Genomic DNA, 16,383 nt, shown 5'->3' on the forward strand with positions numbered 1-16,383 from the left:
TTAGTATAATCCCTAGTATTTTTAACCTTACCCTCAATTTTAAAATCAGTGTTTTTCATTAAAATCTTTTACTTTCTCTTCCAATATTGTTGTAAAAGTTTTATAGTCATTATTCAAGAAAGAAATTGGTCTATAAATCTTATTAGAAACCAAATCTTGTCCTTCCTTGGTAATAGAACAAGATTTGCCTCTTTCCAGGAATCTGGCACTGCAAGTTATATATTAAAGTTTTTAGTTGCATCACTTTTTTAAGTGGAATTAAAAGTTGATCCTCAAAACATTTCCAGCATAAACTCAAAAATCTGTTTACACTGTTTTAATTTTCATTTTCTGAGATTTCAAAAGTTGTTATTGGGCTATTCATAATTTGTTTCTGAGCTTGTGTAAGATTTGGTAAATTCTGTTTCTTCAAATAATTATCCATCTCTGATACTTCCAAGGAGATTTCCTGTCTCTTACATACATTTGAATAATGCATTATCTACTAGAGTTGTATTATCTTCTTGAATCTTTTTCCCGTTTTCTCAGTTTATAAGCCAGCCATCTTCTAGTATGTTGGCAAAATTCAATTTTTTTCTGTTTCAGTAATTTCATTAATTTGGTTTCTATTTCTTGTGTAGTTAACATCCGTAGTTGTTGCTATAAAAGTTTTCTTCGATATACAATGGGGGAATCTATTGGTGCTTTCTGCAGTTCAACTTTTTTTTGAATTTCCTCTAGAGTAGTTTACATTTTTCTTGTGATTTTTTTATTTCAGAATTATATTAAACAAAACACCTCATTGCAGCTTTACTTGCATCTCAGGCAGTCTTTAATTCTGTATTTTTGTCAAGGTTGCTATTAAAAACCTCATTTTATTTCTTTTACATGTTTCTACTACCCAGTCTTCTTGAATTAATGCTTCATTTAATCTCCATCTGAAAATGGTAGATTTTGCCTTTAGTATAAACTTAACTGGATTGTGGTCAGAAAAAGTTTTTAATAACATGTCTACTTGGACTATATTTTAGCCACTTTTTAAAAAATCCGTAGCAAATCAATTATTGAAAAAGATTTGTTTTTCTGAAAAAAAGTACATTCGCTTGAATTTTTCATTTTTTTGTGACTCTATCAATGCCAAATTGTCAATCAAATATATATATATTTATAATTTATCCTGATTAGATTTAATTCCCTTAGTATATGTTCTATCTAACTGAAGAAGGGGTACCCATTCCAATCCCCCAATGTATACCAATTCTGGTATGAAAACAAAAACAATTGATCCACCAAGTATCTAAAAAATGTCTCTTTTTCATCATGTGGTACATATAACCCAATACAAATAGATTTAATCTTTTGCATCTCCCCTTTCACAGCCACAGATCCAGCATCTGTCAATTAAAGACATGGATTCAATTGTGATTTTATATATAAAACAATCTCACTGGACTTTTTTGAATTTTCAGATATAAATTCATTTCCCCAAATTTTATCAAGTGTTTTGTATCTTTTTTTCTTTCACTGATTTCTTTGATCCTTTCTATAAAAGTGATATTAATACTGATATCCACTTTTGTTCCTTGTTTTTGATGTCCTGGATTATCAAAGGTCTTGATTTCGGAAGGACTGATGCAGTTTGCTCAAGATCCAAAGTTCATTGAGGTTACCACCCAAGAACTAGCTGATGCCTGTGACTTGACAATAGAAGAGATGGAGAATGCTGCGGACAACATTCTCAATGGTAACAGCAAACCAAGCCCCAATGGCAACCTCTTGCCTTTTGTTAACTGCAGGGACCCAGGGCAGGACTGTATGGGCGAAGAAACAGAAGCAGCCCAAAACCCAGATTCTAGGAAAAGTCCAGAGGAATCTAAGGATACCAGGATTTATATCAGCAGCCTGTAGTTGCTGAAGCTGAAAGTGATGCTGGTTTTTTAATTTGTTTCAATGTTCCTAATGGGTTTGTTTCAGAAGTGCCTCACTGTTCTCGTGACCAGGAGTAACCAGAACAGCATTCTTCATTTATTTCTGTCGGGAAGAATTGCAGAGTTGGGTGGTATAAAAGAGCTTTTCAGGAGTGAATATGGAACCCCAGCATGTGTCCGTGAAGGAAGAATCAGGAGAAATAAAAGGCAGTGTGTCAGCTCCCTTCTTTTTTCAGTCCCTGCACAAGGAACAACAGCTGCTTCCTGAATGTGAAGGAAAACCTCAACTTCCTATGGATGGCCGTAGCCAAAAGGACACTGTATCAAGCGGGTGTCTTTCAATTCTGCTTGTACAAATAGGAATCATTTTGCACATGTTCTGTATGAGCCTCACTGTCTCCATAAAGCCAAGACCCTTCTGATCTACAAGTGGAATAGACTTCTGCAACAGATCCCACACATTGCTGAGGAGAAGGAAGCAGAAGTTGCAAGATAGGAGATGCAGGTGGCAATATTGCAGATGTTTCTTGATGGAAATGCAGAGACTCCCAGGCAGTTTTCTCTGCCAACCAATCAGAGCTCAGGCAGTCATCTCTGCCAAATTGAGTTCAAGACAGATAGCTGTGCCAATGGCTCCAAGAGCATGAAGCCAGCTCTGTCAAAAGGAGTTCAGGCAACCCGCCCATTTCTAAGAGAGGTGGTGATGGGCTTATATGTAGATCTCTCCTTGTTCTTGCTATTTAATATTTTCTTGAAAGCATGTTCCAATTTTTATTTTTGGATATTTTATTTTATTGTATTTTATTTTTTAAGGGAGAGGGATGGAGTGTTTACAGAGTTTGTAATCACCTGCCTTTTTGTTTTCACCTTCACAAATGTTTAACATTGATTTTGGTTTTTTTGGTTTTGTTTTCCTCCACTGACATTTGGTAGAAGCTAATGATATTAGGAGTTTTGCCAATCATAATGTATACCAGACTTTGTAATTTTATTTGAAGTAATGAAATTTTCCTTTTTTGTTGTTGTTTTATAATTTAAAGATAGTAGGCAATGCACTTGATATAATCTTGCACATATGAATGATTGATTTGGATTCTTTATAGTACTAGGTATATTTGCAATGTGTGAACGAATGAGCAGGACTGGGTGAATGAGTGAGCAAGTGAATACACACCTGAAAGTGTGCAACTTGATACAGTTCTCCATTTCCTGGTTATAACTGAAGGAGAGCTTTATCTGGGGTGATTTGAGTGCAAAAATAAATCACTGTCTCTGCTTTTGAAAGGGGAATCAGTAACTCTTTGCATTTTCTGTTCCACAAGATATGCAAAAACAATGCAATAATATTAATTTTGAATAAAATGTGTGAATTGTGCTGGCATTAAAACTGTATAGAAAAACAAAACAAGGGGATTAAAAACAAACAAAAACAACCAAGTGAGAAGGAGTTATATTTCAATATATTCCGTGTGATGTTTTATTGCATTGATAATGTTTCTGTTGAAGAAACCGTAATACTTGAATTCAGGTCAGTTTCAGTATTTTTCAACTATTTTTTTAAACTGAATAGCAATTGTGCCAAGCAAATATAATATGAATTAAGTTTGTTTAAGGGGAAAAAATAACAATTCTTGTATATTTTGCTGCATGTAAAGTAAATCATTTCGTATTTGGAGTGTGCCAAGCTTTACCTTTGAACTTTAAGTGCTTTTCTACATGTGGTTGGGGGAAAGGGTATACTATTTTTTTTCATTTTTAATTTGTATAATGAACAAAGTGTACCTAGTGCTAAGTAATTATCCTGCAACCCACTGATAGGTTGAACATTAACTGATTTTGCATATCTTGTGTTCATTTTCCTTAGTCTGCACTTTCTTAAACATGCATGATAATGAATTGGGAAGACTATCTTGCATTTTGAAGCTTGGATTCTTATCCACTTTCTTCTTTTGCATAGTTTCTCTCAGTGATTCTCCTAATTAAAAAGGTGAATAATTCCATATGCTAGGATAATCAAATATATCCAATCCTGTAAACTGAGCTGGCATCAGCAACCTGGGACGGGAGTATCTTCTTTTTATTATATGCCGCAAATATTACAGAGATTATTGTTATGACATCAAATAATGATTGTCAGCAGTTTGTTGAATAATTTCTATAAATTCAGTAGGGCATAGTATACCTTTAACCAAATTTGTATGTGTAGAGAAGCTTCACTTGTGTACCTCAGAAGTCTAGTTAAATATTTTTCATGGTAAAATAAAAGGGAAAGAAACAGATTAAAGAAAATAAATAAGAATGTAACATTTATTGTAACACATGGCCAATATGAAACAGGAATATGCATAACTATAAAATGAAGAATAACATAATAACTGTTACATGCCAAGAAGTATTTAGAGATTGTGATTAAAAGTCTGATATAAGTCAAAAATCTCATAATGAATAAATAAGACAAGAATTTTATATTGTATTATATGAACTGATTGAAAAACTTAGAATATAATTACCATTTTCCAGAACTGAATTTACAAGTCCTTAATGAATGAGAATAATTCATAAAATTACAAAAAACAAACACAGAAAGACCTGATATGGTAGCATACAAAAAAAAAAAGGAAGAAATGTTGACTCCTTTCAAATATTTAAAAACAGGCGCCAGGCGCTTCTGTAGCCTCAGTTCACAGATTCATACATGCAACAATTTAGTACTTGGAAATGTTTGAGCATATCTATTACTACCTACCTCCTGATCATAAGGAAAGCATTTTGGCATAATTCAACATCAACCACTTGTTTGAGAATTAGCAGAATAATTTGAGTAGATTAATATTGTAATTATATGCTGCTCAGGATTAAAACTATAGACATAGTTTGCAATTCAAAATTTGGAAACTCTTCTGCAGGCCCACATGCTCAATATAATATAATCCTCTATACCACACAGGTCTCAAAAGGGGAGGGGGTACATGCATCATGATGTATATTCATTGATGAGGAAAACATACATAAATCACAGGCCAAAGGCAATTTGACGTAAATATTTCAAATACAGTTTCTAACAGAAGCAACTTTCCTTCACAGAAGATGAATAGTTTTTGGAGATGCTACTCATAGGAAATGTTATTTTGCAAGAAACAAAGGTCAGTCAGTAGGAATCCAACATGTTAATAATAATCTTTGATTCTCTGAATACTGAAATTCAGATTTCTTCTAAATCAAGTAAAATCTACTCTAGAGTGCTTTTTAGAGTACTCTTTATACACCATATAGAGCCCCCTTCAGAATTATAAAGTTGAACATTGAAATCATTATAACCTTTGGTTAATGCAGACATCCAAATTAAACTGTTTCAGAAAAATGGATGTTTTTATTTATCTACTGGAACACATCCGAAGAAGCAACTATCTTTCTGGGTAGTTGGTTTCATCATCAAACAGCTCTTAACAGTTAGGATATTCTTACTAAAATTTATTTTGAATCTGTCTTCCTATAGCTTAAATCTATTATATCATCTGTTGCACTCTGAAATGAGAAAACTGATCCAGAGTTTTTTTATGTGGTGTTCTTTCAGGTATTTGAAGAGTGCCGTTATATTCCTATTAAGTTGTTTTTTCCTAAGGCCATCTATAGTCCTCCACCAATCTTTCTGAGTTACCCTATACAATATTTTACTCCAATCTGAAGGAACCACTGTTGAGTATCATGTTCAAGCCAGCTCTGTATCCATTCATATGCCATCCAGCCTAAACTTAAGCCTATAAACTTTGATAAATATATTCTGAAATCAAAATACATTATTCTCATAATCTGACATATTCATTTTACCATTTGTTTCTAAATGATAGTACATTTAGAAGTGTGAAAGCATATCAGTTTACTGAGATTTCTTTAAACGGCAGTCTTTCAAAAATATCCTACAATAAATAATTTTAGATACTTAGCATCAATGTGCCATACTACACATCTTTTTCTATCTTCACAGTACAAAACTAAATTTCTTCTACTATATTAAAGTAGTAGAATCTGAACATTCCTTTTCTTTTCTTTTCTGCAATGTACCTATTCTTTTTCTTTAGGGTACTTATACTCCGTTCTTCAAAGTCAAACAAACCCTACCTTTACTATGAGCATAATAGTCATTAATTTAGCTATTGAAAGTTTCAAAAGCCCTGCAAAATGTTTTTAAATATCCAAAACATTCATAATTATTGATAACTCTTGCACTAAAATCTTTGTGCATGTTAATCATAAAATAGTTTCCCTGAACTATCAGTCAATAAATATATTGCCTATAACACAAAGATACAAAATCTGCCTGAGTATTAAATTCCTTCTTTCCTTCTAGTTATTTGTCTAGTTTTCCCCTTGATATCATCATGGGGGGCTAGTTCATATCAGCATCTTGATTACTAGGTTGCAGTGCCTTGGAGTAAATTCAAACTTAATGAGAAATACTTCTAAATACAACTGTGCTATTTGTAATTTTGACCTTGGGTAAAGAAATTGCAAAAGCATATGAGCCAAAGCAGACATGTTCTTGTGGGTTAATTTAAATTGCTGACTTTTGGCTATAATAAAGAATTCCACAAGCACCCACTAACTGAGAGAATTAATTTATTGTTCAACTACAATAGATGAAACATCACAACTTCACAAAGTAAAAGAAGTAAAACTTCACATTATCTAAAGCTCAAAGATACATTACATTGTGTAGAATATGAACAATATGAATCTCAAGACCAAATGCTATGAATCTACAATATGGCTTATTGTAGATTTTTATTGAATATAATATTCCCATAGAAGCATACTGTAGGGCTAGAAAAGGTTAATGTTTGTGTACAAATTTATTTCAGATCATCATGAACTTTTCCCAAATTTTCTGGGGCTTTTAATATTGCATTGATAGCATATTAAAAAATCTCTATTGCTACTTAGATATCTCAGAAACAGCTTAAAGTTTTTCACCAGAATTAGTTCACATTAATTAGTTCAATTGTATAAGCACTCAATTGGCAAGAAATTGTAATATATACACATATATTAACGCATAGTATATAATGCATAGTATATGCATTAGTCCTAAAATGTATACTAATCCTCATTCCCAATATAAATATATATTACAAATTCTGATGAACAAGGAAAAAGATTAAAAACAACTAGCTGAATTATTTTTTACCAGCTGTGAAAAGGGTTAAAATATGCAATTACAAAATTATTACTTGTGATAACGTTCTGTTTACCAACATCAAGATGTTTTCAGGTCAAGCTCAGCTACTGGTGACTTACATGGATACACACATATTTTTATGTGATAAGCAAGTGGTTTGCCAATGCCTTCTTTCAAGAATATTTTTAACTTCCCAGTAATACTTCCAAGGTTTTCCTCCTTAGCTTCCTAGATCAGTCAAGGTCAGCTAGGTGTTGCCAGGATCTTTTATTTACAAAATTGAAATCCACAGGTAGCATAGTACCAGTGTAACTGGTCATATATGGTGCTAGTTCCTTATCTCCTGTGGTATATAAGCACCTTTTGCCCAGTCTTTGCAAATGCCAAATTGCTTTATTTACTTGGTATAAGAATAAAATTATGACATTGCACATTCAGGTAAAACATAGCTGCAATAAGTGATGGCATAAGTAACGACTATTGAACAGTGCCAGATCTATACAAAAAGAATAAAGAAGCATATTCTCCAGATGATAGTGAAGAATATGTCATTTATGAATTGATCAAAAGGAATAATTTCTATACTGATCGAGTAGCATAGGGTCTATTTATATCGCCAATTTCTGCATATTTGCTAAGGCTCTTATCTGAACTATTCATTTGTGTATATTCTCTAATATACGAATATGCATAATGATTTTTATGCAAGTTACAGTCAAAATAAGTGATAACATTCCAAAAGCCTAGGGAAGAGCATTAATAAACTCTTTACATAAGGTACGGTGCTTATTTTGTGCTTATGTAAAAAAAAAAAAGAACTATGAGAGCTCAAAGATCTGAAAAGGGATAATATTTAGGGTAAGTTATTTTGCCATGATTATGCATTTGGGATATTAGTTACATCTCCAATTAAAGAAAAACAATTCAATACTCAGCTTGGTAGCAACACTTGGTTCATTTCTGAAAATTATCAGTATATATGAACACTAACATATTAGTCCCAATTTGTACCCTTTCAGATATTGATCAGTAAAAATAAAACTGTATCCTGTATCTAAATAAGAAATTGGTGGATAAAAGGGAAGTTTGCTGGTGCCAGCACATTTTGCTGGTGGGTAGTTGGCAGTTCAGCTCACATGGCTGTAATTTAGAAAGAGAGAAACTTCAAATGGGTATGAGCAAAGAGCTACTGCCTCCTTTAAGCGGGGCAAAGTTTGGGGCACAGTAGAAAAAAAGATTTGACTTTATAACATGTTCTCTTTTCCCTTCGTATTGAGCTTATATGCTGGATACAATCATTGCACTGCAGCTGGAAGCTTTACAGAATCTAAAGACTGGGCTGTTTCTTAGAAGGGAAAATGCAAGCATCACTCTTGAGTTTGTCTACTTGTGCAACAACTAAAGACATTGATTGCAAATACCAAGATTTCCATCTTCCCCAGCCAGCTTGGTAATTCCACCAGATCAATTATTTTGGATCTATTTTTCTTTTTCTTCCTTCTGCTGTATGATTTAAATGATGGGAGGGAACAGGGATTAATGATCCAGAGCAGGAGTTCCCTTAGCCCCAGAATTTCTCTGCATCGTCTACCTCTTCAGGTGAACACACATGATGAAGAAGTTTCTGATTATGATGATGCAGATACTGCTGCTACTGCAAGGGATCCAATCTGCTTTATTAACCAAACTCCCACTGTCTGAGGAAGCAGCCAAAGGAGCACTATGTACAGGATTGCATCTATTCTGGTTTGTTTTCTACCCCTGGCCCCATATCATTGATGACTATGAAGACAACAACAAAAAAGGGCAAATGCATTTTTTTACATTTCTTGATAATTTTCAAAGCAATGTATCATTGCTTTCTTTAAATTGATGCCAATATAACAATTGTATGGGTCTCAGCCAGCCTCCTGTGTCTTTTTCTGACTTAGAGTTTGAGATCTTTCTGTGAAAAATTCATATTTATCTACAAATATAATTTGACAACCCAGAAGAAACTTTTAGATAATACAAACTCCACTAACTGATCAGAGTTACTAAGATAAATCAAAGTTTCTTAGATACTTACTTAAAAATCAACACACACTATCCTCTAACGCCCTCGTATATGAACCATGTTCTACACTGCTTTCTATATATTTGTGTTAAAAGATTAAAATATGTGTGTGTATACACACACACACAAAGAATAAGATTTTTCATTAAAAAAACTATGAAACAATTATGGAACTGAACAACTGAGCCTATTACACATGAATGACTATATTTCACAATTAAAATAATATTTTACAATGTCTAGAAAACAGATTATAGTTTAATATTTATATAGGCCTTCAAAATCCTTTTGCAGAAAAAGATGAGATGCTAACAGAAATGTATATAGGGAACTGTTACAAGAATAGAGAACATTAACTATTGATCTAATAGGCATTGCAAGCCATGGTAACCAAAGGTATTTATTGCATGAAGGGATATAAAATTATAATCAGAATTATATTTCTGGAAGGTACTTCTATTATTATTTGTTCAATAGAAATCAGGAAATGTAAGTGGTAGGGAGAGGTCTGGGATCAAAAATATATTGGTGCTGCTATCATGACTGCTGACTGCCGACTGTCAGCATTTCAAATCTCACTGGCTCAAGGTTGACTCAAGGTTGACACAGACTTCCATTTTTCCGAGGTCGGTAAAATGAGGACTCAAATTGTTGGGGGCAATACGCTGACTCTGTAAACTGCTTAGATAGGGCTGTAAAGCACTGTGAAGCGATATATAAATCTAAGTGCTATTGCTAAATGATATAATGAAACAATATTCTGGATTAAATTAGGGTTTCAAAATACAGTACATAAGGTTACTGAATATCTTACAATTTCCTATACCAAAATTGACTGGATATAGTCACCTTTAACTTACAATGGAAAAGAAATTTATCCACATTTTATGTATTGATACATGTTACAAGTCTGAAATATGATAAAAATCAAGAGTTCATGAACACATGAGATTGGATCAGATCCCCTTCTTCCTCTGAAATGACTGCTGCACAGAGAAATATGGAAGGGAGAATGATAATGTAACCTAAACACAAAGACAGATATTTTTTCAGAGAAACTGGCTCCTGGTTTAGCATATGCTACAGGGACTACAGCACACAGTATGTCTTTACATGCGGCTTATCCTGTACCATATCAAATAGTGCAGGTTGATGAATAGCCAACTCTGAAAAATCAGTCCTGCTCCTATTACAGTAACGCTGACAAGATGTTGTACAAGATCAGGTGTAATAGCACACCCCCAAAGTACCAAAGAGTGGAGAATTTCTTTAAAAACAAAAGTTATTTCTTTTCTTATATTCACCATTCAGGCTGCTCCCTCTCCCCACTTTTATCACTGTCTAGGTTTAACTACTGGTATTTCTAAACTAGGTTTTTTTTTAAATCCCATTTATTCAGCACTTGTTCAGAAAGTTTTGGAGTCTAATATCAATAATGCCATTTTGAAATGGTTTTATTGTCAGAAAATAGGAAAACCACCAGATTCAGCAGACACAGAATTTTCAAATTATTTGCTCATATCTAGCAGTCATCAGATTTCTGGTAGATTTCAGATTTCATTAGATCTGGTAGTCCTATCAGATAACTTCCTCTCCCAAACTCTTAACTAATGACTATTAAGACTACCAGGCACTTTCTATCATAATCTTCTGCCAAAATCAAGTTGAAAGTGGAGATTAGTACAGAAAAAGAGCCTAGTTGAGATATATATGCTGGTTATTCCATTTAATAATATTTAAAACTGAAATCAAATAAGTTATTTCACCTCAGCTTCTTACATCACTGTATAGATTTTAACATGCTGTTTCACTATCTTGTGCTATAGGCATGCACATTCTTTGTTACATTTTGTACTACCAATACTCAAAAATACCATTCAAATCATGCTATTGGTATGAATTTACTAATTTATTGAATCCCCCTTCCTACTTTGAATTAAGCATGTAAATCTAGATAAAACAAATTATTCATTATGACAGAAAATGCATTAATTATTCAAAAATAATCTTCCTAAACGGCTTACAAACTTAAATCTCCACTTAAAAATGAAAATAGTTACGTTTTTGAAGATAATAAAATAAATAAAAAAGCTGATTTTTATATGTATTTGGCCCAAGTACTTATTAAGAAGAAAATTTAGATCAGTAATGTATACTTCCAGCACAGACAAGCCATTCCAGCTTATTAAAAACAAAAAACCTATTGAGGTATAGAATTCTCACAGATTTTAATAATGAAATAAAAATAAAAAGACCAAGCTGACAAAAAGAAGAAAGAAGCATGTAAACATCTGAATTGTAGACAAAGCAAACTCTGTCCCCTTGAGATCCTAGCATGTGCTTTCCAATACTGCTTTTCCCTTTTCCACCTACTTCTGCTCACAGCAGACAATCTATATTATTTCTCTGCTTCTGGTGACAATTTATTTCGGACAGGCATTTCACAGTTGCAGGGGCTAAATACAGAATCCTACAACCCAGAAAAACCTATTGAAGAACCGTCTAGAATATTTATTTATATATTTAATTGCTGGCTTACTTATTAATTATAGTGGGCACATATGTGCTATGGACCAAAGCTGCAGATGAACAAATCTCACATTTTCATTTTTCAATCACTAGAGAAGATTTATCATCTTACATCATTGCTGACTGATAAATGGATGTGAGACCAATTCCAAAATGAAAAAAAAAATAAAAAAATCCTCCAATTACATTTTCTGAGAACTTTTACTATAAATTGAACTATAAATTGTTCCCAGGCAAACTAGTTAGCTACAACTGCTAATGTTGTAGTCCAATTAGAAACAACTTCCATAAAATATTTAGATGGGAAGGCAAAACCCAAGGCTGCCCATTTCCTCTCTATGTGTAACTGAATGTGTATGGTTGACCAAGATACACAAATAGGTCCTCTTCTCCCATAACTTTGTTAGGCATACTTGCAGGGGTGGGTTCTACTTATCTTTACTACTGCTTCGCAACCCAGAGCGCACACATGCACAGATTGTCAATTATGACCTCCAGGCGGGTAGGCAGAGCCTCCCACCACTTTTACTACCGGTTCGCAAGAACTGGTCAGAACCAGGAGCAACTCACCACTGCATACTTGGCAATCAAAGCCTATAACCATTCCAGAACTTTTTGGAAAAGGACAAAAAAAGGATCTGTTTGTTGTCTTCCAGATCCCTAAAAGTGGAGAAGTGGGCTGAGGGCAAACAGGCTCTGGAGAACAGTGAAAAAAACATAGTGGTAACTTCTCTGAATGATTAAAACGTGGCCAAATAGAAGTTTGCTTGTGTTCTCTTTTCTCCCTGTGCATGCAAAATTAAACATATATTTTTTCTGACTTTATTCATTACACTTTAATTATGTTCCTCCAAGAAACTCAAGAAGATGTGCATGATCATATCCTTAAATATAATTAAGTTGTTTTCATTCCCCTTTTTTGCCTTAATTTCCTATCTCTTCTCTGGACATAGTTCTAATATAAGTACCTGGGCAATTCAAAATGTTCATGACTTAGTGTTTGCACTAGCTTAACCAGAATCAAAGGCTTAAAAACAACAAGCACAATACAAAATAGATCTCAGCTTCCTTTTCAGTGTATATACCATGGATCTATTCCAAGAAAATCCTCATATTACATTAAACAATTAGACTAATAATGTGGTCTTCTATTTTAGGACAATTTGAAGTTCTTGACCCATTGTTATCAATAAGCTATCATTTTGTAAATTTATGTCAATAGGGGCAAGTTGATAAAACAATATTTATTTTATTAATCTTCTATATTACAACTACATTAGAATTAGAATAACTGAATTCTTCCAACTAGTTCCTATAACATTACTGGATAAAAGGTGTCCTACAAGGCCTGTACATCTAAAAAAGAAAACATTTCTAGATTCTATAATTATGAATTTGAGATTCATACATAAATAAGGCATATTATAACCTCACATACCCAGAGCTTCCATATCAACATTCTTCCATAAAATAAACATGCTGCATGTCTCTACCAATAGATATTTTAATATTTATAATACTATCTCTATGTCAAAGATGCCTCTATTGCAGATATGTTTGATTATCTCAAAGTGTCTGGATGATGAGGCTACCTTGTGCCTTTCTTCAATATGTATGTATAGAGGATGGGAAGATTTATTCCTAAATGAATGTAATTTAGAAAGATAAGAATTTTTGAAATAACAATTTATGTAATTTTACTTTAAAAACTACATAATGTAGGGTATTATACCTATAGATCACTGTCTCTGATTTCAGCTTAGCACAGTACAGGAAGAGCCATATTTATCCTTACCCCATTAAGCTAAGAGAGTTGATCCTGAAAAAAAATATTAGCCACCTTTTCTAATTTCATTGTAAGGTAGGCTGGAGAATAATTTTGAAGGTCTGCCTTTCGGACCATCAGTTATAAATATTTATTTACATGATACAGCCTTTTGCATGTAGTTTTTTCTCAGTGTCTGGATTTGTGAATTAACTGGATTCTCAAAATGTAAGTCAGTTAAGAGATATATGTCTATTCCACATTTCCCTTTTCTCTAACCTGAAATGCTCATACTGTTTTAGAGATGTGCCCAGGTATAACTGTTTACCACACATACAATTTCAGAATTTTAAAGAACTTAACTGAAATCAAGAAGGCTGCACTGCCCATGTAAAATAAAAGTGTATACTTTGTAACCATGCAATCCTGCCATAGGTGAAAAACAAAGTCTCACCCTCTTTTCAAATATTTTAAATAAACAGAATTAATTGTTAAGAAGTGAGCCAGAGAATTGCCTTGGTGTGAGACAAATGTATATATCTGTAAGACTGCATTTTTATTTAAGGAATTATGTTATTTTAAAAATTACTAATAAATTTTTTAACTATGTCATTATTGGTTTATCCTAACCGTTTCTAAATATAATCTTTCCTCTTGGAATCTACTGCAAACTGACCAATTTGCCTGATATTGTCACCTATTTATAAACGTATTCACCCCACTCTTATCTATAATAGTCCCATCAATGCAAACAGAATCAGTTTTAATTGGCTACCACCAAAAATATAATTATTGCAGGTAAAAGGCAATTCAACAGTCACAATAGAAGACATTATCATACACACACACACAGAGAGAGAGAGAGAGAGAGAGAGAGATTATTAGAAGTAATAATTTGAGATAAATCAGAATCAGATATCAAGGATCTTGATTTATAAGAACTCTTCAAAATTTAACAAAACTATTTCCCATAGTTTTCTATTTAAAATGCTAAAGGCTACATTTAAAAACTGAACCTAAAACATCCACTAAGCAACAAACTTCCCTGTTGTTCAGAATAGCTATACTGCAGGAAAATATGCTCAATTGTACATACCTGTTTATATAAACACTTCAGGGAATTTTCTACATGGAACATATCATATGGCCATCAAGATGTTTACAGTCCTAAATGCTATTCACTGAATTAAGAAAAAATTACATGAAAGATGCAAGTTATTATAAGAATGTAAAACTGAAAGGGGCAGGAAAAAAATAAAATTCAATAGCATTTATCTTTAAAGAAATGAATCACACATCCATAATTTGAAGACAGCTGTAATGAATTAAGCTACAAGAAGCCAGACTCCAGTTGATTATTGGAAAAAAAATTCCTAAGAGCAAAAAATATCAAATAATGGAACCAATTATACAGTTAAGGAGAGTCTTCCTTCACAACCTTGTTCAAGCAAAAGAAGGTCATCTCTCAAATGGATTGGGCACAATGGAGAAAATGCCCGCTTCTAACTCTACATTTATAAAAAATATGAAATATGTTTTGATATTACTTTGATAGAATTATTGCATAAGAAATAGTCTTACTTATATATTCCTATATTTAAAGACTCCTGAAATGCTAGTTTAAAGTATGTGAATACTCTATTAATAATTTGAGGACCCAATAAAAAGTTTATATAGTAAATCAAAACCAATTCTTGTTCTAGATTAGTGAAATGTGTAGATTTAATAGTCTTATCTGTAGCATTGTAAGAAACACACGGAGTTTGGTTTGTTTCCAAATACATGTTATCATTTAAAATAATTAATGTATATATTCTATGTTGGTCATTGAGGTAAGTAAGGTATCAGTCAGTATTGGACTTCTTTCAATTTGCCAAAGAACATAAGAAGAACTTAGCTGGATCAAGATCAAAGGCATATTTCAGCTAGCATTCTGTTTCCATATTGATCAATCAGATGTCTATGAAGATCACAACCAGCCAGATATCAGCACAACAGTGTACTCGTTCTTTGATTGCCTAGCAATTTGTATGGTGAGACACAATGCCAGACAATGAAAATAATACATAGCCATATATGTAGTAGTTACTAATAAATGTAAATACCATGAATATATGGAAGCCATTCAGGTTGGCAATGATCAATATGAAAATCATAATTTAACTAAATGTTGTAAGAAAAGTAAATCCTTATTTGTCCAACATCTGAAAATTCTGCTTCATTGATTAATTGGATAATCATGGATATTACTTTTATATCAGGAGGAAAAAAATCTTCTTTTCCATTGTCTTTCTACCATGCAGAATTTTATATATTTCTATTGTGCCTTGTCTTAATAATATTTTTCTTACTTAAAAACTCCTGTTACAAATACATAAAACTGTAAAAATCACTAGCGCTGTATAGACAACTAGCTGATTATAAAAAGCTCTGAAAAGAGACCACCTTCATGTTTGTTCTGAATAATTTACTTTGATACCTGAAGTGGCACATAACCATCATAACTGATACTGGAGATAATACAAAATCGTGAATGCTGAATGCTAGACACCAATAACTGTAGCCTCCATGAAATGCAAATGTGACCTGCAGCTCATAAAAGATTATGCCTGTTAATAAAATAACTTACCACACTGATCTTTTACAGAAAAAAGGCAAAACTGGGAGAGGGCATTGAAGGAAAACAGGCTGAAATAAAGAGGAAAAATATTGTTCCCCACAGCCTCACAACTGGAATTTCCAAAAGAAAGATAAATCCTAATTTTAAAAAAAGCAGAGAATGTCTGCTTCAAGTGGGGGGGGGGACTTTTTCTGTAGAAAAGGGTATATAGTCTGGTCAGAATTTGCTTCATACCGTTTTTCTTTTTACACCCATTTGTCTGTTAAGGGACACTTGCTGCTGTTGTTAATTCTCTGTACGCAAAATAGCACTATGACAGTACTTTCCGGC

At 33.0% G+C, this 16,383-nt stretch overlaps 1 protein-coding gene and 1 long non-coding RNA gene across 5 annotated transcripts in view; one reads left to right on the top strand and one right to left on the bottom strand.

Moving 5' to 3' along the window:
* The window catches only part of CACNA1C (calcium voltage-gated channel subunit alpha1 C), a 614,085-nt gene extending 599,891 nt beyond the window's left edge, over positions 1-14,194 (top strand). Inside the window, exon 46 of the mRNA XM_058191893.1 lies at positions 1,591-14,194. Coding sequence (XP_058047876.1) covers positions 1,591-1,887 — 297 coding nt within the window. The 3' untranslated portion in view covers positions 1,888-14,194. The remainder of the gene's footprint in view (positions 1-1,590) is intronic.
* LOC131202698 (uncharacterized) overlaps positions 1-16,383 on the bottom strand; it is a 144,729-nt gene that overhangs the window by 127,834 nt on the left and 512 nt on the right. For 2 of the 4 annotated variants that reach the window (XR_009156200.1, XR_009156199.1), the window contains exon 2: positions 14,530-14,614. The exons of the other annotated variants lie outside the window; for them this stretch is intronic. This is a non-coding gene — a long non-coding RNA (uncharacterized LOC131202698). The remainder of the gene's footprint in view (positions 1-14,529; positions 14,615-16,383) is intronic. 4 annotated transcript variants of the gene reach the window in all.

Source organism: Ahaetulla prasina, chromosome 7, assembly GCF_028640845.1.
Source record: "Ahaetulla prasina isolate Xishuangbanna chromosome 7, ASM2864084v1, whole genome shotgun sequence".
In the NCBI taxonomy this organism is placed as follows: domain Eukaryota; kingdom Metazoa; phylum Chordata; class Lepidosauria; order Squamata; family Colubridae; genus Ahaetulla; species Ahaetulla prasina.